This window comes from Peromyscus leucopus, chromosome 10 (assembly GCF_004664715.2).
Source record: "Peromyscus leucopus breed LL Stock chromosome 10, UCI_PerLeu_2.1, whole genome shotgun sequence".
In the NCBI taxonomy this organism is placed as follows: domain Eukaryota; kingdom Metazoa; phylum Chordata; class Mammalia; order Rodentia; family Cricetidae; genus Peromyscus; species Peromyscus leucopus.
Window position 1 is genome coordinate 63,752,956 of NC_051071.1, and position 21,967 is coordinate 63,774,922.

General features: G+C 51.5%; 1 protein-coding gene across 3 annotated transcripts in view; it reads left to right on the top strand.

Annotated features, from left to right (window-relative positions):
- Cracd (capping protein inhibiting regulator of actin dynamics) overlaps positions 1-21,967 on the top strand; it is a 226,483-nt gene that overhangs the window by 195,745 nt on the left and 8,771 nt on the right. For all 3 annotated transcript variants that reach the window (XM_028855995.2, XM_028856136.2, XM_028856063.2), the window contains 4 exons: positions 5,067-5,231; positions 7,555-7,623; positions 12,460-12,642; positions 13,874-16,778. In XM_028855995.2, coding sequence (XP_028711828.1) covers positions 5,067-5,231; positions 7,555-7,623; positions 12,460-12,642; positions 13,874-16,778 — 3,322 coding nt within the window. The remainder of the gene's footprint in view (positions 1-5,066; positions 5,232-7,554; positions 7,624-12,459; positions 12,643-13,873; positions 16,779-21,967) is intronic.

A 21,967-nucleotide genomic window follows, 5' to 3' on the forward strand; every position in this document is an offset into this window, starting at 1 on the left:
CACTATATCATGGCAAATTTTCCATGGCAAACTATTGAGCTTTTTAAAAGAACAAGAGCATGTCCCCCCCAGTATAAAAATGTGGACTTCAAGAACAAATTTTAACAAACATTTAGTTATAGGGATTAAAAACAATAGTGTCCTTTTTAAAGGCTCAGTACGTAAGTCATTCGCTCCACAGCCGATAGGATGAAGACCGCTTCAATGACTGAGAGAGCACAGAGCAATGGAAAGTATGTGGCAGGCCTCTGCCACCATGTGGTCGTGCGACCTTGGGCCAAGTTGTCACTTAAACTCTGTGACTCTCGTTTTTTTTCCATTTGAACAATGAGGGAGTGGGGTGTGATGGGTAAGCCTGAAGGCTCCTCCGGGTCTTAAAGTCCGGGGTCTGTATGAAATCACTGTTCACTGTTGCACACGGCGGCTGTAAAAGCTTTGCACTTGGTTATCTGTGTGCTAGAATGACCTTGACATTGCCTGTGGCTTACCCTGGGAGCACAGATCAGGAGGGTGCCTCTCTGCTGAAGTTCTGACCCAGCTGTGAGCTGTGCACCAGCTGCTGATGAAGCTAGGAGAGAGCCCATCCATGCCTGCAGGGGCTTCCTAGAATTGTACCACACTTTGGTTGGGAAATGTCTAGGCTATTTGTACCACAGGATATTTAGCATAGGTATGGGGGGGGGGGGCTCCATCCTTAGTAGCTAATATCTCCTGCTGAACTGGATTTCACTTGAGAATTCCAAAATCATACATTTGGGGATTTTGACATCTAATGCAGCCCTCAAGGGCAGAAAGGAAAGTGCCTGCTCTGGGCCAATTCTTCCTAGAGCAGGTGTCTAAACCGCTTGGCTTTTTTTTCTTTTAAAAAGAATTCACTTTTGTATTGGGAGTATCTGCATTTTGCTCAAGAAGACACCACACACACACACACACACACACACACACACACACACACACACACACCCTGCTGTTTGCTCTTACAGACACGGTTTGGGAGAAAAATGGCTGCAAAAAAAAAAATCTGGGAAATTCTAGATATAAGCAGTGCAAAAAGCTGCAGAATACAATGTGCTTGGCATTTCCACACCAGAGCATCCAGCCTCATAAATATGGATGTGCATTCCTGTAGCATCATTCCCAAGCATTCCATATTACGACCAAATGGCCCAAACTGAATGAATAAAATATAGTTCCTTTTAGCTCGCATTCCAGTCGCAACAGTAGCTCCATTCATAGCCACCAGCAACACACGCTGTCAGTGTATGGACCAATTTCCACTTTCCCCTCCAGTTATAACTGTGGCGCGTGCCAAGACAGCTTGTGGGGGAGATAAACTCTGGGGCCAGCCTCTAACAGCCTAATTTCCAGTAATTGCTCACTTCTAGTGTGGATCCTTGTTCGTGACACTCCCTGAAGAGTGAGCAAATGCAAGCAATAAAACTAATTTATTCACATGTAGTTCATGTGACACCTCAAATTACCAGATAGATTTTAGCAGTAAATCCTTTAGTTGTCAATACATCTTATAAAATGTCACAGCAGTCCAGTCTCCTTTGAGTCACATAAAGGTGTTTCGAAAAGGGACCTTCGGAGAAGGGGGGGGGGGCGTGTCAGGGTGTGAGAGACAGGTCCTTAAACCCCAGAGGCTCGACCACTTGGGACATTGGGCTTCAAGTCCTGCCGCAGCCTTGGCCCACCAGCTCCTGGCTAAAAGCCACAGGACACACAGAGACCAGCCCTATTCCCAATCACTGTCACCTTTCCCCCCCTGCCTCCGAGTTCCTCTCCCTCAGCTCCCCAGCCACTAGGCCGAGTCTGTTTTCTCGAGGGAATTTCAAATCGGCCTCTGTACTAAGCAGCGCACTTTCATCCTCAACAGCAACGGCGTTATTTGTTTTGTCAGGATGAACATGTCTGTGGCATAAATCACCCCGTTGGCATGATCGCATACTCCCCGTCCCTCAGCCCTCTTCCCCTGCAGGTCCCCAGCTGTCGGAACCTCTGTCCTGGGTCCTTCTCCCTCTTCTTGCCTTCCTCCACACTTCCTGTCGCTCCCGCCACCGCTGCCGCCGCCGCCGCCACCTCCCTCCCTGTCCTGAGCTTTCCACTTCATTTCTTCCGCCCCTTTCCCAGTTGGTTCTGTGCCCTTCACTGTCCTTGTCCTTAACCCATCCCTGGTCTTCCTTGCTTCTCCTTCCTGCCCCCTTTGTGGCCACCACAGTCATCCCGTCTTTGGACATTGCTTCTGTCTAGGCTGTGATCACGTCTGCCGCATTCTTTCTTGTCCCTTAAGCATCAGGACCAGCCAACAACAGTATTCTAAAAAAAAAAAACGTACTGGTCAAGTGAAGTAGCCCATCTGTGCTTCTTGTGGTGAAGGCAAAGGACTCCTAATGAAGTGGCAGTGTAGTGTTATGCCAGGAAGTGCATGATGAATGTCCTCTCCATTGCAGATATAAGAAATGGCTTCTCCTCTCCACTGCTCAATGGGCACACTACAGTTAGGAGGGCAATTAGGTTATGGCGCTCTGTAGCACAGTATGGTAGCGATGGTTAATAATTTATAGTCTATTTCAAAACAGCTAGAAAAGAGAACTTGGAACATTCCCAACACAAAGAAGTGAAAAATGTGTGAGGTGATGGATATGCCCATCACCCTGGGTTGATCATTTTGTATTATACACACACGTGCTGAAACCTCACGATAGTCCACAGATAGGGACAGTTATTATTCATCCATTGAAATTGAAGGAACACTCAGCCAGGCGGCAAATGCCTGTGATCCCCACTCTCAGAGGGTGCAGGAAGATCGAGAGTCCAAGGCCAGCCTGGCTACAAAGCGTGATGCCATGTCAGAAGAGAAAGGACGGTTCCAGCTCCCCACATCCCATCCCAGAGCACTGGTAACAAAAGCCCCTGCCAATGGGAATCTCCCCGGTCCACGGAGATTTACAACAGTCTCTGGCTCGTGGCCAACGCTCCTAAGGAAGGCTGGAGTGGGAGGCCACAGGAGGCACCCCCACCCCTTCTACCCAGACCCCCACCCTCTCCCCGCAGGTCTGTGGCTGTGACTCGGTGTCCTCTTGTCTGACTCCATGGGCTGTTGTAAATGTGGCGCTTCCTGACCTGCTTAGAGAACATACTAACTGCCGCTGCCTGCTCGACTTGTTCTTGGAAAAACGTCCCTTTTCAGCAACCTGCAAACCTCTTGGGGGCTGCTGAAGCGCTCCTTGCCTGGCTGAATGGTGGGGGGCTTTGGGTGTGCATTCTTCCTGTGAGGCCAAGAGCCGGGTGCAGGCTGAAATCACAGCGGACCAAACGCAAGCCCTTGCGCCTGACTTGGCATGCTGGGTGGCTGAGGGTGGGGGTCATCTCTGTCCTGCATCTGCAGTCTTACTGCTCACTGGGCAAGGATGGCGGGGGGGGGGGGGCCCGCGGGCGCGAGCTGTGTGAATGGGGATGGACCTGGTCCTGTGGAGTTCTAAGGGAGAGGAGACATTTCCCTCAAGGGATCCTTTTGCCAATGATCTCTAGAGAAGTATTAAATATGCCACCTCATCTCTTTATGTAGCTGTCCCTGCAAGAAGGAAGTACACTGTTGAATTTATGAGAGCTGGTGTGAAGTACAATGACCATAACTCTGGATGTCATTTTAAAAAACCTGGGCTCAGATTCCTTTGGGGCCACTCAGCCTTCCCAAGAGCTGGGGCCAGTCACCTCTCCCCAAGGAACCTGGACTTTGTTTTGCAAAGTGACTGGGGTTTGTCTTAGTGTGGTTTCCTGTCCCTGTGATAAAACACTGAGCAAAAGCAACTTGGGGAGAAACGGGTTTATTTCATCAAGCAGATTATAGTTCATCATTGAAGGAAGTCCGGGTAGCAACGCAAGGCAGGAACCTGGAGGCAGGAACTGAGGACCGGGGAGGAAGGCCGCTAAAGTGGTTCACATTCACCCACCCTTCTTCTACAACCCAGAACCGCCTGCCCAGGGCTGGCACCGCCCACAGTGGGCTGCACACTCCTCCATCAATTAACAGTCAAGAAAACTCCCCACAGATAGGCTCCCAGGCACTTCTGATGGAGGCGGGTCTTCAGCTGAGGCTCTCTCTTCCCGGGTGCCTCTGGTTTATGTCAAGTTCAGAAAACCTAGGCAGCCCAGGGCTGGAGCGGTTGATTGCTAACTCTATTCTGGAAAGCTCTGTTGGCTTAACCATTAGCCAGATTAAAGATAAATATCAAACTGCATTATGTTTTAACCATATACGGCTGTAGATCGAGAGCAGTGGTTCTAAGCCGGGAGCAGTTTACCCCCAGGAGACACCGGGCAGCATCTGGAGTCAGTTTTCCTTTTTGAATCTGGCCCTCACCCAACCTACTGTTTAAATGATTGTTTACAGCCCACCTCGCCCCTCCCTTCAGCTGCCTGCCACCTGCCAATCATCAGTCCTTCTGTGGCCCTTTCCTCCCCGCCCCCACCCCAGGTTCCTCATGGCCCCTGTTTCAGGATATGTAATTATAGCAAAGAAAGAAAACTGGGTCATTCCCATCCCTGATGTGATATCAACATTCATCAAGGAGTCTTGCTGACCCTGGGACCTTCTTCACCTCGGCCTGTGACCCATTGTGACCAGAGCATGTGGTTTGGACGTGGGAATCACAAGCTAGGTGAAGACGTCTAAAGATTCCCAGGGAATGTATCCAGAAGGGACTAGCGAGGTCATGTTGTACCCACCCCAAGAGTCCTCATTTCTCCCCATGGTTCCTACGTTTCGTGTAACTATTTCCTGTACAATTTCTTCATACATTAAAAAGACTACATTCAACACCTATTTCCAACCCTGGTTCAGAAACATGGTCCCTGTACCTACCGGAAGCTGTTATTTCCACTTAAGAGGGGGCTGGAGTTTACAAGCTTGTGGCTCTGAAGATGGAAACAAGTGAATTCACTGCAGGACTACGTCGAGGTCCCTTGGCATGGCGGTGGGCACGACTCTCCCCGGGGAACCTGGTCGTGGCTGTGGAGCCTGCTTGGCTGTTTAAGAATGTCTTCCCCTTGTTTCTCCCCAGCGACAGTTGGGCAAGAATATCAAGTTTGGGCAGCGGCCATCTAACGGCATTCCCATGAAGAAGGCAGGCAGTGCAGAGGCCAGCTCAGAGGAGGACTTCTTCCCGACCAGTCCCATGGAAATTGTGACGCAGCAGGATATTGTCCTTTCAGACACAGAGAACAAAGTAAGTCACCCCCCAAGGGGGCAGAATTTGATTCTGATAAGGCAGAGAGCAGGATGCTGGACAGTGGATGGTGTTATCTGATGACCCTGTGGTCTACACTGGGGAGGTGAGGGGAAGAATAAGATGAGAAGTTTTTCTGGTGCTTAGGTTGTGGCCTGAGGGTACTGAGGACCTGTGAGAAAGATGGGGAGGAGGAAGTGTGCTTGGCCTCACCCCGCAAAGCTTCATGGCCTCCTCTGTACTTTTGAATTCATGTCCTCCATCCATATCTGCTTGTATAAAATTGTTTTCTCTCCATCTCTAAATGCTGGCCTTTTTTTGTAGCTAAACCTGCATCTTCCACATCTCTGTCTCCTTGGGACTCGGAGGCTGCCAGCTGGGTAGCACTGACTAATTATTTGTCAAATTGGACTAATTTAAGAGAGATGGAAAAGAAAGCAGTGGGGGTCCTGTGAGAGGACCTCACACAGGCCAGCTTGAATTCTCATCGGCTGGAAAGGAAGTCACATTCCGGCACTGTCTAAATTTGGGGCGTTGACACTTTCTAGGGACACTTTGAATAGATCCTGAATGCTGACTTCTTCCAGCAGCAGAGGAGATGCCTTCGTATAGGAGAAAAGGCTGGAAAAACCCTCTGAATAGCCAGAGTCTGGAGTTCTCTAGTGACAAGTGGACGCTGAGTCTTTCTTACAGCGTTTTCTACACTTTGCCTATCAGAGTTCCAGAATCCGGGTATTTGTTGTTAAAATGGGCATAGCTATTATCGGCTCATATGTCAGAAGAGTAGGAATCAAGACAGGCTGTTAGCAATGAAAACAGAGAGTCCGTCCCGCCGTCACCTCTGCTGGGGCCTGACCACGATGACCTCTGGCACCTACGGCACATGGATGGTGGGTGAAGCAGAGACCGGGGTCCTTCCTTCCTTGTGGGTTTTTAAATGCTCTCCCCCGACCCGCCCAGCATCAGGCAGTGGTGACAGCCGCAGCAGCCATCGCTTCAACACAGGGAATTCATGAGGACTGAAAAATGTCCTTGCTATTACCTACGATTTCGAAGCAGGAGGTGCTGTGGCCTCAGGAACGAGGGAGGCCTTTGTTCAGCAGACCTTGTCTTTAGGTGTGGGTGTAACAGAGATGAGCAAGATTTGTCACAGGAAGGCCTCTGGTGGCTTACATCCTAATGAGAGGGTGTCACAGGGCACACAAGTCACCGTGCAGGTAAAGATAATCGTTTCAGATCAGGCAAAAGGCTGCCTGCCGAGAAGACGACGGTAACGCAGCGGGAGAGAGGTTGCATTTTCAGGTGTGGGCTTGGGAACAGACCACGGGGTGACAGGATGGAAGAAGGTTCTGCGCACAGGAATGAGTCAGAACAAAGACCAAAGAGAACAAGCTGGTCTTAAAAAGAAGACCAGGAGGAAGCTGGTCAGGTGTGCCTGGATGGGGTAGATGCCCCACGACCAGATGCTGGAAACCGTGAAAAGGGAGAATCCTGTTTTGAGTTCTGAATAATAGTGAGTAAGGACGTCTCTGGAGCTGTCTTGTGTTCTTTTAAATTGTGTGTGTGTGTCTGTGTGTCTGTGTGTGTGTACAGTATGGCATGTGTGTGGAATTCAGAAGACAGTTCTTAAGAATTAGTTCTCGCCTGCCCCTGCTCCCTTATGGGTTCTGGGAACTGAAGCCAGATCATCAGGATCTCCACCTACCCACTGAGTCATCTCACAAAGCCATGACTTCTGTGTCCAAACATCTGTTTCAGTGTGCAGTCTAGAGCGGGCTGGGCAAGCTGACCTGCCGCCACGGAGTAGAAGTATAGCCACCTTCCGGGGATGTTTCCAGGGCAAGCCTGGTGTGCCAGCCTCAGCTTTTCCTCCCTGGTCCTTCACCTTCCCAGCCCAGCCCTCTGCCTGGGGCTCTGGGAGGATCTTCCGTCCTCACTCTCTGCTTAGGAGTCTCAGGGGAAAGACAAAAAGGCGGCCAGCAAGTCCAACAGCTCCCAGGTTGGAGCTGTGTGTGACACGGCCCCATTTCCCAGGCAAGGTGGCCGCCAAGCGGCCTCTCAGCCTCTCTCAGGCCTTGAAAGGGAGCAAGCACAAGGACTTGAGGCTGGGAACTAACCAGGAAGGAAATGCGCTGAACTCAGGAAAGGGAGGATTGCGTCCCTCCGTGGCTCTGATAGTCCGGGGGATCCTTGTTGGTTACAGGGGAGCAGCTGTCCCCCTGTGGAGCAGGAGGCCACCCTGATCAGGCATAGACAGTGCTGGTTATTTGCCCCGCACATCCCGTCCCCACGTTGAACTCAAGCGCTCTGTCTTCTCTTCCAGTCCAGTGATACGCCAAGCTCCTCCAGTCCTCTGAATCTACCTGAAGCTGGAAGTGAGATGGAAGAGAAGGTAATGGAAGTTGAACTTTTTATTTGGCCTCTTCCCTTTTTTGTTACAATCTGCTGTTTCGTTTTCTGTTCATAAACCAAGAGCCACCAGGGGTAGAGGTTAAAGCAGCCATCCATTTCCATGGCAACACAACTGCTAGACCTGAGCCCTGCTCTGAAGAATAGCCACACTCCCATAATGCCTTGGGAGTTTTAGACAGCGATAGCTTCCCTGGATACAAATGGATCGTGCACTTCAAGACATTGTGAATCTGTTGAGAGGGGCGCTCTAGAATGTCTGCAAGGTACTCACAACTGTAAGGGAGAGTCTTCTATTATTTACACATCTAAGAAACAAACGCATACCCAACCTTAGCTTTCTCTGCTTTTACACACACACACACACACACACACACACACACACACACACACTTTTAGTGCCCTGTTGGGGTATGGGTGTGGAAGATGGGAGGGTGGGGTACACCTATGCATATGCTTAGACAGGCCAAAGGTCAAGGGTCAGGAGTCCCTCTCTGTCACTCTCCACATTGTTCCCTGGAGATAAGGTCTTCTCACTGAGCCAGGGGATCTTTCTCTCTCTGCCCTCCGCAGTGTTGGGGTTACAGGGACATGGGTGGCCATGCCCTGCTTTTTACATGGGTGATGGGACCTGAACTCAGGGCTTCATGCTTGCCCTTACTTACACATCATTTTCCTCCCCCTATGGCCTGAGGATTTTACCTTCACTGAGGATTCTAGACCCTTTGCCCTGAGCATGTGTCCGGTAGGGGCTGAGTTTCTCATCTCTACAAGGGGCAGGCCTTCTCTGAAGAAACTGGAGGATGTGACAGTGGCCACCTCTGCACCCATGAGGGGGTGGCTCTGAACAGTACCACTATCCAGACAGAATTGAGGCCCAGTGGGGACAGCTACCAACAAAGGCTGGCACCGAAATCCCAGCTTTGAGCTCCCCTTCCTGCCCTCAGCCCAGCACCTTGGCTCTGTTATCCCCCCAGGTATCTCTCACGGCATGGAAAGAAATGTGGAATTCTTCTCAGAATGTTATATCTGTTGTAAGGATCACCATAAGCAATTAAAAGCTACGAGGCCAAAGACTGGAAATATCTGTTCTCTGCTTCTGGATTCATGTAGACTAAGTAGTTTTTGTTGATTATAATTGTGTACTAGTTTGGTCTCTTTGTGACTATGGAAAGTAACTGCAAAAATGCAAGCCCTTCGCGCACGCACATGCGCGCGCACCAGCCCCATGAACTTTAAACATTTAGTGCAAACAGACTGCAAGCCTGGCCCTGTCCAGTGCTGGCCTCTGTGCACAGAACTTCTGGAGACACGGAGAGGGCTGTGAGCGCCCCCTGCTGCCCATCGGCATGGGAACGCTTGGCTCACCCAATGTCTAAATTCTCTAGATGCCAGGTACGGATGGCTTCCTACCATAGTTCATTCAGTGTCCTCTGACTGAGGCTGTGCCATGGCCACCAACTTCTCTAAATGTGTGCAGTTTGTCTATAGTTTTTGTCTTTTTAAAAAAAGGTTATTTATTTTGTTTAGGAGTGTTTTGCCTATGTGTATGTATTTGCATCACATGCATGCCTGGTGCCCATGGAGGGCAGAAGAGAGACTATCGGATTCCCTAGAACTGGATTGTGGAGAGTTTTGAGCCACCATATGGGTGCTGGGAAGTGAACTCAGATCCTGTGTAAGAACGACACATGTTCTTCACTGCTGAGCCATCTCTCCAGCCTCTGAGATTATCTTTTGAGACACGTGTCTCCTGCAGTGCAGGCAAGCCTTGGAATGCATTATGTGGCCAAGGATGATCTTCCTGATCTCCTGTTTCCATCTCCCAATACTAAGATTACAAGTATGTGTGCCGTGCCGGAGGGGGACGTGGTCTTTTAGTGAATGAATCTTCATTTCAGAACTGCAGGCTCTTCCAGTTTCCTTTGGGAAATGGCACTTATGTCGCTCTGTTATTATTATTATTATTATTATTATTATTATTATTATTTTTTTTTTTTTTTGGTTTTTCGAGACAGGGTTTCTCTGTGTAGCTTTGCGCCTTTCCTGGGACTCACTTGGTAGTCCAGGCTGGCCTCGAACTCACAGAGATCCACCTGGCTCTGCCTCCCGAGTGCTGGGATTAAAGGCGTGCGCCACCATCGCCCGGCTTTTATTATTATTTTTACCAGAGCACTTTGCCAGCTTTTTGATGTACTAAGCATTCTATGGTTTTGAGTGATTGTGCTGAAACATTTTTAAAATTTCAATATTTTATTTATATCTCAGTTACATACTTGTATACAGATCTTGATCATATCCATCCCCTATTCCTCCCATTCTCTTCCCCCAGGCTTTTTCTTATTACATCCCTCTCCTTACTTCATGCCCTCATGTAAAAAAAAGAAAAAACCTCACTGAGTCTTATTAGAGCTGCCCTTATGTCCAGGGGTGTGGTGCACGAACAATCTACCAGGGACCACACCCCCAAAGAAAATTGACCCTCCCTTCCCCAGCAGCCACCAACTACAGATAGCTCCTCGGCGAGGGGTGAGACCTCAGGAGCTTTAGTCCCATGTCCAGCCATATGTATTGACTGGCTTGATCGTGTCCAGGCAACCACAGGCGCTAAGAGTTGATGCACGAAACATTGATAGTATGCCAAGAAGACATTTTTCAACCTCCTCCATACCCTCCACCTTCTATTTACTTTTCTAAAATGTCTCTTGACCCTCATGAAGGAGGGAAGACAAATCCACCCGCTCTGTTTAGAGCTGAGTACGCAACGGCTACTTTTCCTGATAACGTTATCAGGAAATTTGACGAGGAGCCCATTTAGCAAAACGATTATAGTAAGTTCCCCCTGTGGTCTATGACCTCCCTAGCCGTGAGCTTTTGACCAGGTTTGCAGTCCCAATCATGAATTCTTTTCCTCTGGAGCAAACAGAAAGGGGGGCATAAGTAACAGTCCACTGTACTCTGGAGTCTCGAGGAAGCTGCTGCGTTCTGTGGCCCACAGCATCCTTCGCCACCTCCCCGGGGCTTCCTTCTTAGGAACTCTGGAAGTACTGAGAATGGGTGCCTGCCATGGGGTTCCCCACAAGAGGAATCTTAGAGACTCCCTCTTGCCTCTTCTCTGATGCTCTGTTGTCTCTTACTTTGCAGCGGCCCCCTTGACTCCAGAATGAACTAGAACCTCACTACCATACCTGGGAGATGCTGGCATTAACTGCCCTCCCCCCCCCTGTGTTCCAGGCACCATGCTGAGGGCGTTGTAAGAGCAGCTTCTCCCAGGGGTGGTATCCCAGGCCTTTAAGAGCCATGCACATCTCTGTGAGTTCGAGGCCAGCCTGGTCTACAGAGCGAGATCCAGGACAGGCACCAAAACTACACTGAGAAACCCTGTCTCGAAAAAACCAAAAGGGGGGGGGAGCTGCTTCTCTTACTCCCCACCACAGCCCTATGAAAGGGGTGCTGTTGGCATTTTTACAAATGAAGAAACAAACTATTGAGTCCTGCATCCCTCAGGGTCACCCAGATATATAGTTGGTAAAGCCTATGCTTCCAAAATGGCAAGGACCACCCACCACTGAACCTGTGCTTTCTCAGTCAAGTTCTCTAAAAAAATTACTGTGGCTAGGGTAGTTCCAGTGAACTCTCCCCATCTCAATATACCTGCCAGTGTGTGCAGCCAGAGCTGAACCCTAAGCTGATGGGCCAACAGCCATGCCCTCCTCCATCCAGGAGCTGGCAGGTGGAAGGAATAATTCCACCTTAGGGAGGGGACTTACCTGGCCTCTGTGCCCAGAGATTGTCAGGTAGGAACTGGATACTAAGGGCCTGGTATGCCTGCACCTCCACAGCATCCTTGGCATCTATTACCTGCTGAGGAAGCGTTGACTTCCTCAGGCATGCCCAAATGCTCCCCCCACCCCTCACTGCATCTGGTCCCTGTATGCACTGTTTCCTGGTCCTGGTGACCCTGACCAAGGGAGAAGTGTCGGAGATGTCCCTTTATGGGTTTATATTATATTATTGTGCGATAAAATAGCATGACCAAAGCAGCTTATAGAAGCAGGAGTTTCTATGAGCTGACAGTTCCAGAGGGTTAAATCTGTGATGATAGAGAGGAGGTGTAGTGTCTAGGGCAGGAAGCCGAGGGCTCACAGCTTGACCCACAAGCAAAGGAAGAGTACACTGGGAATGGCCCTGAGTGTATTTTGAAATACACTTCCTCCAGCGAGGCCACACCTCCCAAACCTACCCATGTAGCACCGCCATCTCAGGGCCAAGGATTCAAACATCTGAGACTATGGGGGACATTCTCATTGAAACCACCAAGGCGGTCACATGCTAAGGGAGCAAGCCCCTGTGACAGAATGCAGAGCAGACAACAGGCATCGCGTGCATGGAGAAGCTAGAGAAGGAGAAATGTGTGCAGCTACTGGCTGATGGTTCGAAGCCCAGACCAGGTGCAGCATGGACCAGCAGTGGACATGGAGGACCCTTGAGGGATGTCAGGCAGGGGCAGGACACAGGCGAGGCCAGCAGCTCTCTACAGCTGGTTCCCCTCTCCTGGGTCTCTGGTCTGCCTCTGTGCCTCTCTTCATCCCCTGCAAGCCAGAGAAACCCTTGGCTTCCTCCCACCTCAGAAACTAGGTGGGAACTGGCTGTGCGCTGCAGAATTCTGTGTTGTGGGCTGACGTTGACTCTCATCGAAACAACATCCCTTGGGCTAGGCTGGGCCAACAGAACCCAGTGAGCACTGCCGTTGTTGTGGGATTCCCTGTTCGTCGTGTTCCGATCCGCGCTGACCTTTCTGTCCGAATCCGTACCGCAGGTTGTTCCAGTCAAACCCTCCCGGCCGAAGCGGCACTTCCCTTCGGCGGGCACCATTGAAAGCGTCAACCTCGACGCCATCCCCCTGGCCATCGCGCGCCTGGACAACAGTGCCGCCAAGCACAAACTCTCGGTGAAGCCGAAAAACCAGCGGGTGTCGAGGAAGCACAGGTGGCTTGCCCAGGTGCGTCGAGCCTGTCTCAGCTGGTGTGGCAGGTGCCCGTGCTCGCCAGGCACTGATGCTGCCCCGGGGGCTGGGATGGGCTGGGGCAGAGCCGTAGCAAATTGTAGGTCTCTCCCGATCAGGAACTCGAGTGTCCAGCAGTGTGCAGGGATCAAGAGGTCAGCATACCCTCCGTGGCCCAAGCTGGAGGACCGCAGGGCCTTTGCCTGTAGAGGGGTGCCAGATGCCCGTTTGTTTGGGGGCAGAAAAGCGGGCCAGCTCTGCTTAGCCTAGGTTTTCTAGGGTGGGTTTCCAAGTCACAAGCTTCAGGAGACAATAAGGAAATGCATTTTTTTTTTTTTTTTGGCTCATCTTCGGAATGCTGTCCTTTGGGTTATTGTTTTTCCTCTTGTTAGTTCAAACTAAGAAAACTAATTTTGGAAACAGCAAATGAAAGGGTTAGACGGCAAAACAAAAAATATTCTTTCCTCTGTTCCCTCAACTACTCTTCCTTTGTATGACCAATGCCTGAATTCACCTGGGAAGGAGCACATTTTAAGACCCCCCAGTGAATGCCCTGTATAGACTGTTTTATCCCATGCTTAATATACATGTATACATACTTATGATAAAGTTTAACTCCTAAATTGGGGATGATACAAAGATTTACAACAATAATCAATTAGAACAATCATAATGACATACTGTACTAAGTCATTTAGAGCATATTAATTGATCTGGAGATTCGGTGTTCAATTGTCCTTAGGCAGCTGAAACAATGGGAGCAGGACTTTTGATAAAGGGAATTTAGTTACTGCTCCCATTTCTGTGACAAAAATATCCAACAAAAGCCCCTTAGGGAAGGGTTGATTTTGCTCACAGTTTGAGTAGAGTCGATCATTTCCCAGAAATCATGGCCGCAGCAGTGCGAGCCAGTAGAGATAGGCATTGGTGCTCAGCTCGCTTCCTCCTCTTTCCCCTTGTTATTCCTACCAGGACCCCAGCCCTTAGGATGGCGCCACCCACACTCAGGCTGTTCTGGAAACCCCCAAAGGTGTGTTTCCGTGGTGATTCTAAGTCCAGTCAGGTTGACAACGAGGCTCAGCCATCATGGGCAGCTGCAGGGACCGCTGTGTCTGTCCTGGGGAATACCTGCCCTCTTGCAATTAAGAGGACCACCTGCACGGCGACAGGGACAAGTCGGGGTCATGTGGGAAAAAGCTGATTCTGCTTTTTTTTTTTTTTAAATCAGGATCGTCAGAATGAGCCAGGCAGCTTTGAGAGTCAGTCTTCCCTGGACCAGAACGGGCAGCCAGGAGAAGACAAGCACATCTGGCACGAAGAGGAGCCAGAGCCTCTGGATTCCCACGGAGACAAAAGACTCCAGGAAGAGTATTGGCGGGAACTTGAAGCCAAGTGCAAACGGCAAAAAGCCGAAGCCGCGGAGAAGAGGCGCCTGGAAGAGCAGAGGCGGCAGGCGCTGGAGAGGCGGCTTTGGGAGGAGAGCCTCAGGCAGGAGCTGCTGGAGGAGGAGGAGGAGGAAGGCGAGGAGGCCGACCTGCAGCTAGAGGCAGGGAAGGCTCGACCCGGGGAAGGGCGGCGGTCCGCCCCGGAGGAGCAGGGTTGTGCAGAGCAAGAGCTGGAGGAAGCCGACGACCCCGGGCGCCTGGAGGCGGAAGAGCGCAGGCGTGAGCAGGAAGAGGTCCAGAGGCAGGAGGAGGAAGAGAGGCAGGCGGAGAAACTGAGGCAGCGCGAGGCCGAGCTGCAGGAGGAGGAACTGCGGCAGCGTGAGGCCGAGAGGCAGGCGGAGAAACTGAGGCAGCGGGAAGCTCAGAGGCAGGAAGAGGAACAGAGGCAGGAAGAGGAGCTGAGGCAGCTCGAGGCCCAGAGGCAGGAGGAGCAACTGAGGCAGCTCGAGGCCCAGAGGCAGGAGGAGAAACTGAAGCAGCTCGAGGCCCAGAGGCAGGAGGAGAAACTGAGGCAGCGCGAAGCCGAGAGGCTGGAGGAAGAACTGAGGCAGCGCGAGGCCGAGAGGCAGGAGGAGAAACTGAGGCAGCTGGAGGCCGAGAGGCAGCGTGCTCAGGAGGAGGAAGCCAGGAGGATGCTGCAGGAGCCGAGGCGGGAGGAGGAGGAGGAGGAGGCCAGACGCATAGAAGAGCTGAAAGGGCGGGAAATGGACGAGGGCCCACAGAGCCCGGAAGGAGAGAGCCAGCCTGGGCTAGCGGACGAGGCTGATCAGCAAAGCCCACTGCAGCAGCGGGACCTCGAGAAGCCAGAGGAACAAGAAACCCCGGAACCCGCGGGGCAGAAAGAGATGGCCCGGGAGCAGACGGAAGAGGCCAAGGTGGCCAGCGAGCCGGCAGCAGGGCAGAGAGGAGACCCGGACACGGAGTCCGGTGGTGTAGACGGGGAAGGGAGAGAAGCCACCCAGACAGACATCCCCCTGCCGCAAGAGGGGCAGATGGGCGGAACCCCGGCCTCGGAGGACAAGAACGAAGCCGTCGCTGCAGATAACGACCGGAAGGTGGAGGAACTCCGCTGGCAGGAGGTGGACGAGCGGCAGACCATGCCCCGGCCCTACACGTTCCAGGTGTCCTCCGGGGGTAGGCAGATCCTCTTCCCCAAAGTCAACCTGAGCCCGGTGACACCCGCCAGGGACGCGGCGAGCCTGGCCCCAGTGGCCCAGGAGCCGCCGGGGGCCCGCGGTGGCGCCCCGCCGCCGCACGCCCTGCCCTCGGCGCTGAGCATCCCCCACACGGCCATCCTGGTCACCGGAGCGCAGCTCTGCGGCCCGGCCGTCAACCTGAGCCAGATCAAGGACACCGCCTGCAAGTCCCTCCTGGGCCTGTCGGAAGAAAAGCGCCCCCCGGTGGTGGACGTCCCCGCGGTGGAGCCCAGGGCCGGGGGCGGCAAAGCCAGGCCTCCCCCGGAGGCGCCGAGCAACGGCGGCGCGCTAGCCGAGTGGGCTTCCATTCGATCCAGGATCCTGAAGAACGCGGAGGGTGACCAGCGTGGTGACAGAGAGCCGGCCAGAGCCGCCGGGGACGAGCCCGCTCCCCGAGCTCGGAGCGATTCCCGAGGGAACGTGCGCAGGACGCCGCCCGGCAACGCCAAGTTCTCCATCATGTCGGCCTGGCAGAAGTTCTCCGACGGCGGGGCAGAGACCTCCAAACAGAGCTCGGACGGTGAAAGCATTAGGAAAAAGCCGGGGCCAGCCCCGGGCGACGAGACTGCACCCCAGCAGCCTCCGCCTGCAGCGGCTCCCGAGCCTCGGAAGAGCCTGGAGAAGCCAGAGGGGAGCCAGGAGCCCCCAGACACCACCGACGGATGCAAATTTGCCAAAGACCTTCCATCCTTCCTGGTCCCGGGCCTGCCTTCTCCGCAGAAAGCTGCTTCCCGCACCGAGTCCACGACCACTTCGGACAGCGAGACCACGAGTGACGTAGGAAAGCCAGAGCCTGTGATGCCGGGAGGTGAGGAGAAGGCCTCGCCCTTTGGAATAAAACTGAGAAGGACCAACTACTCCTTGCGCTTCCACTGTGACCAACAGGCCGAACAGAAGAAGAAAAAGAGGCACAGCAGCACGGGAGACGCTGTGGATGGCGGCACCCCCGCAGCCGGGAGCGACCCTGGAGAGAAAGAGCCTGAAGCGGTGACCCTCAAGCATGGCGCCTCCCTTCCCCAGGAGAAAAAGCCAGCCCTAGCCCCTCGGAGGGACTCCGCCGAAAGCCCTTCTGTGGGTCGCTCGGTTGCTGTAGCCCAGTCGGGGCTACCGGCAGCCAGTAGCCAGACCCCAGCTCCAGAGCAGGACAAGGCAGCAAGCCGAACGCCACCAATGCAGAAGCCGGCCCTGGCTCCCAAGCCCGCCAGCCAGACCCCACCGTCGTCCCCACTTTCGAAACTGAGCAGACCCCACTTGGTAGAGCTGCTTGCTAGGCGGGCTGGGAAGGTGGATTCCGAGCCGAGTGAGGCTTGCAAGGAGAGCAGAGCGAGCCAGGAGAGCAGTGATAGCCAGCCACCCTCACCATCACTGCCAGAGGAGCCGAAGGGGCCGAAGAGGGATGAGGAAGAGGTGCCAGAAAAGAAACCCGCTTCCCCGCCTCGGTCAGCCAGCCAGCAAGAGAGACCTTCCCTAACTCCTGAAACAGGTAGAAAAGGTATGTGGCTGCAGTTTGAATGCCCAGCTGCATTCGGTGGAGAGCGAATTGAGAGGGTGCCCCGGGGAACTAGCTCCGGGAACACCTCAATTAAGAAACGAGTTTGCCCCAAATCAGTCCCTTTACATTTTAACATCCTTTCGGATTGAAATGTAGCCCCAGTTAACACAGAAAGCATTAGCCATTTTGAGCAAGTCTGTAGAGGTGATCAAAAGTAAGGTTTTCTAGACCAGAGGCTGCCCCCGGGTGGCAGCTGCAGGTGGGGGTGGGGAGGAAGGAGGGGGAGGGAGGGCAGGACCCTGGAGCTTCGCTGTGTTATGTAAAATGCACTGAACAACCTTCTCCTACTGCAGACTTCCAGTAGTGGGGCCTTTAATCCCAGCACTTGGGAGGCAGAGGCAAGCGGATCTCTGTGAGTTCAAGGTCAGCCTGGTCTACAGCCTGAGTTCCAGGACAGCCAGGACTACACAGAGAAACCCTGTCTTGAAAAGAAAGAAATGTCCGAGCAATCCTTGGCTCTGACTGCCTCTTCATACTAAACATGGGAGGAGGCTAGATAGTCCACCGACTTAACTCTTGTGCTTTGTAAGAGTGTTCACCTAATCTTTCTACAGGCAAAGTCTGGGTCGTGGCCATGAAGTTTTTCCCTTTTTAAGTGTTTAGGCTTGGCGGGGGGAGGGGTTTTCTTCCTTGAGGAGGGTTGGATTGGTTACTTGTCTCCCGTTATGGAAGCCCTGGAGTACTGGGGTACTGCCGTGAGTGTGCCATGCCAGAAACCGTAGATGGACATGATGATGTCTTTCTGTGATGTCAGAGTTTATCCAATAACAATTAATTCACAAGCTATATCCATTTATTGTTAACCATTTGCCAAGCGGTCTCTATTTTCCTTGGCCATTGGCAAACCAAATTCTCTTATCCCAATCTTCATTACTAATATTAAATCTCACATCACACATTACACCTCATACATGCAGTAAAGACACAAGTAACCAGAGAAGAAGACAATAATAAAACCAGTGGGGAGGGGCTGGAGAGGTGACTCCATGGTTAAGAGCACTGGTTGCTCTTACAGAGGACTGTGGTTTGATTCCCAGAATGGCACAACTCTCACACCTCTCCATAACTTCAGTTCTAGGGGGTCCAGCACCCTCTTCTGGCCTTCCTGGTCTCCAGGCACACTGCAGCACACTTCTATATGTGCAGGCAAAACCATCCATACATGTAAAATAAAGTCTTGGCAACACGAACACACACACACACACACACACACACACACACACACACACACACACGGGGTGGGAGGGAGAGAGAGAACCACACAGAGCCAGGGAAGCAGGGATTCCGTGCTAAACAAGCCTCAGGCCTTAGTATTGAGTCCAGCTGGAGGTGAAGTACCATGGAGCCATGGAAAGCCATGGTGTCTTTATGGGGTACAGGTGAGCGGGCTGCATCTTTCCCCCATGTGGTGTGTTCTAGAAATCCTTAGGCTTAGTTTTTCTAAAATGACTTGACGATGCCTGTGTGCCCATCTGTTCCCAGTCTACTGTTCTCTTAGTCAGGGTTTCTATTGCTGTGATGAAACACCATGACCAAAACAGCAAATTGGGGAGGGAAGGGTTCATTTGGATTACACTCCCATGTTGCTGTTCATTACTGAAGGAAGTCAGGACAGGAACTCAAACAGGGCAGGACCCTGTAGGCAAGAGCTGAGGCAGAGACCATGGAGGAGTGCTGCTTACTGGCTTGCTTCCCATGCCTTGCTCAGCCTGTTTTCTTATAAACCCAGGACCACCAGCCCAGGGATGACACCACACACAATGGTCTGGGCCCTCCCCCATCAATCACTAATTAAGAAAATACCTTACAGCTGGATATTGCGGAGGCATTTTTTTCAATGGAGGTTCCCTCCTTGCAGGTAACTCTAGTTTGTGTGTGAAACTGACCTAAGACTAGCCAGCACCCCTGTGATGAGTTACCAGGTGGTCCTTTCTCTTTTAGGAATGAGTGTGTCAGTCTGCCTCCTGGGTGGTGCTGGACAAGCAACATCTAAATGCGTGAGATGCAGAGCATGCCTGCTTCTGCATTTGCACTCAGACTGGAGCCCAATACTGCTTGTGAAATGGAGTCACCTGGGACGAGGCACAGATGGAGAGAGAGCCACTGTGTACTCAATATGGAGTCACTTAGAGCAAGGCAGAGCATGATCTCAACAAGTCCTTTTCGCCTTCTTTCTCCACCTTAGAGGTCTGGTGGCGTCATCTCTTCAGCCACGCATTCCTAAGGATGGGTCCCAGCAGCCCCGAGGTCATTTCCTTTAGTTCTGACAAAGTGGGCCTCTCTGGCTGTGGCAGGCTGGCACTCCATTGAACCCAGTACCTTTCTCTTTAGTACTTTTCTTCTCCACGTTGTTTTCTTTTACCCATTTCAGGAAAGCCAATCTCTGGTCTTAGATGCTTAATGGTCTCAATATGCGCATTAATTCTCTTGATAAGAATCTTGCCCTTAACCGGGCATGGTGGCGCACACCTTTAATCCCAGCATTCAGGATGCAGAAGCAGGCTGATCTCTGAAAGTCTGAGGCCAGCCTGGTCTACAAGAGTGAGTTCTAGGACAGCCAGGTCTACAAAGAGAAACCCTGTCTCTGGGGGAAAAAAAATAATCTTGCCCTTAATTTTCTTGTTCACAACAGTGCCAACATCATGAAGAGTAATAGTGTAGGCTCTTGTAGTTTTGCTGTGATACCTTACAGGGCATTCCTTTTTTTTTTATTTATTAAATTTAATTTTACATATCAGCCACGGATTCCCTTGTTCTCCCCTCTCCCGCGCTCCACCCCCCCCCACATCCCCCCCAGCTCACCCCACATTCCCATCTCCTCCAGGGCAAAGACTCCCCTGAGGATTGAGTTCAACCTGGTAGATTCAGTCCAGGCAGGTCCAATCCCCTCCTCCCAGGCTGAGCCAAGTGTCCCTGTATAAGCCCCAGGTTCCAAACAGCCAGTTCATGCACTGAGGACAGGACCCGGTCCCACTGTCTGGATGCCTCCCAAGCAGATCAAGCTAATCAACTGTCTTATTTATCCGGAGGGCCTGATCCAGTAGGGGGCTCCTCAGCTATTGGTTCATTTTTCATGTGTTTTCTTTCGTTTGGATATTTGTCCCTGTGCTTTTTCCAACCTTGGTCTCAACAATTCTCACTCATATAAACCCTCCTCTTTCTTGCCAATTGGACTCCTGAAGCTCTACCTGGGGCCTGGCCATGGATCTCTGCATCCGGTTCCCTCAGTCATTGGATGGGGTTTCTAGCACGACAATTAGGATGTTTGGCCATCTTACCACCAGAGTAGGTCAGTTTGGGCTGTCTCTCGACCATTGCCAGCAGTCTGTTGTGGGGGTATCTTTGGGGATTTCTGGGGACCTCTCTAGCATTTTGCTTCTTCCTATTCTCATGTGGTCTTCATCCATCATGGTCTTTTATTCCTTGTTCTCCCTCTCTGTTCTTGATCCAGCTGGGATCTCCTGGTCCCCTAAGCTCTCTTTCCCTCGACCCTCGCCCTTCATTACCCCCACTTACGTCCATGTTGTTCATGTAGATCTCATCCATTTCTCTGTCAATGGACGATCAGGGCATTTCTTTTTAACAGTATCCATCCCCTTGATGTCTACCGTATCACCCATCTTACAGATGTGGCCAAAGGAACAACTCCATGTTTTCTAAATGGTCCAGAGAATGTATATAGGGTGCGCCTCCTCTCTACCCTTGTTTTTCATTTTGGTGAATTGCCAGAAGATGGTGGTTCAGCCCACAAGACAAGGCCTCTCTAAATGACCCGTTTGCTTCACTGGTTTTCCCAGATGGGCACGACCCCTTGAGTGTAGCCTGTAGATTCTTTCTGGTGGTGACTGCTGTTTGATGGGTGCGCTCGTTTTCCGATTTGACTTTGGCTTTTGTGTCATTAGCTTTTGAGGTATTTTCAGTCCCTCTCACTCAGCCTTGTTGCTCTCTCAAGCTTCATCCCTCCCCCATGAAGAAAAGCTCCATCCTCTTAGAGAGAGCTCTTCGATTGTTGTAATTTTCTCTCTAAAACTATTACCGCCCCAGTTTCTTCCTTGGGAGTCAGATTTCAGATTGTCAGGCTCCAAATTAAATAGGCTGGGCATGGTGGCACATGCCCTTGATCCCAGTCCTTGGGAATGAGTGGCAGACAGATCTCTGTGAGTTAGAGACCAGCTTGATCTACGTAGCCAGTTCCAGGTCAGCCGGAGCTGGCTCAGTGCTTAAACTCTCATACCATGGTTACAAGGACCAGAGTTTGGTTGAAGCACCCACGTTGGGCAGTTCACAACTGCTTATAATTCCAGCTCCAGGAGGATCCAGTGCCTCTGACTTCTGTGGGCATACACACACACACACACACACACACACACACACACACACACACACACACAAACATACACTTCAAAATAAAATAAATCTTTAAAAGTGACAAATTGAGATTTTCATAATTTCTTCACCCCTATGAATGTCTTACACATTCTCTAGGGCATTCGACCAATTTTGAAGACCACTGGCTAACAAAGGGGCCTGTCTTCTAGAGGCTATGCAAGGACAGTGGGATATCCAAAACAAACTCTAGTCTTCAGCTACCACCTCAGTTTTTCCATGTCCTGGTGGTGGCTGTCGGCGGTTTCATCGGCCAGACCATAGAAGGTGGTCCTGTACTTTGGAATATGTGACTTTGTGGCAATGATTTTGTCACAAGCTTTGGGAAAATCCTTGGCTGAGGCTCAAACAGGAATCCAATTTTAATGTCCTGTTTATGGTCCTGTGAGCCAGACCTAATAAGCCTTTCACTTAGTCTTTTAGAATCCGGTCCAAGGTAGCTCATTAGTGCAGTGGGTAGTACATCAGTCTTATAAAACATGATTCACAACCCCAGACTAGTCTACGAAAACTGCACTTCTCAGGAAATACAGACTTCCTTCTTTTTTCCCTTTAGAAACAATTTGTCTTCTTATTTTCTGCTTGTTTTTAGGAAATAGATGACAAGACACAAACATTATGGAGTCTGAATTCCCCCAGCATAGAGTGTCAATGTTGGTCAGGTCTTTGGCATGGGTGGCTTTGCCATCTTTGATGCCTTGCATAGACATGGCAAGACTCTGCCCAGCAGCTTCATAAATAAT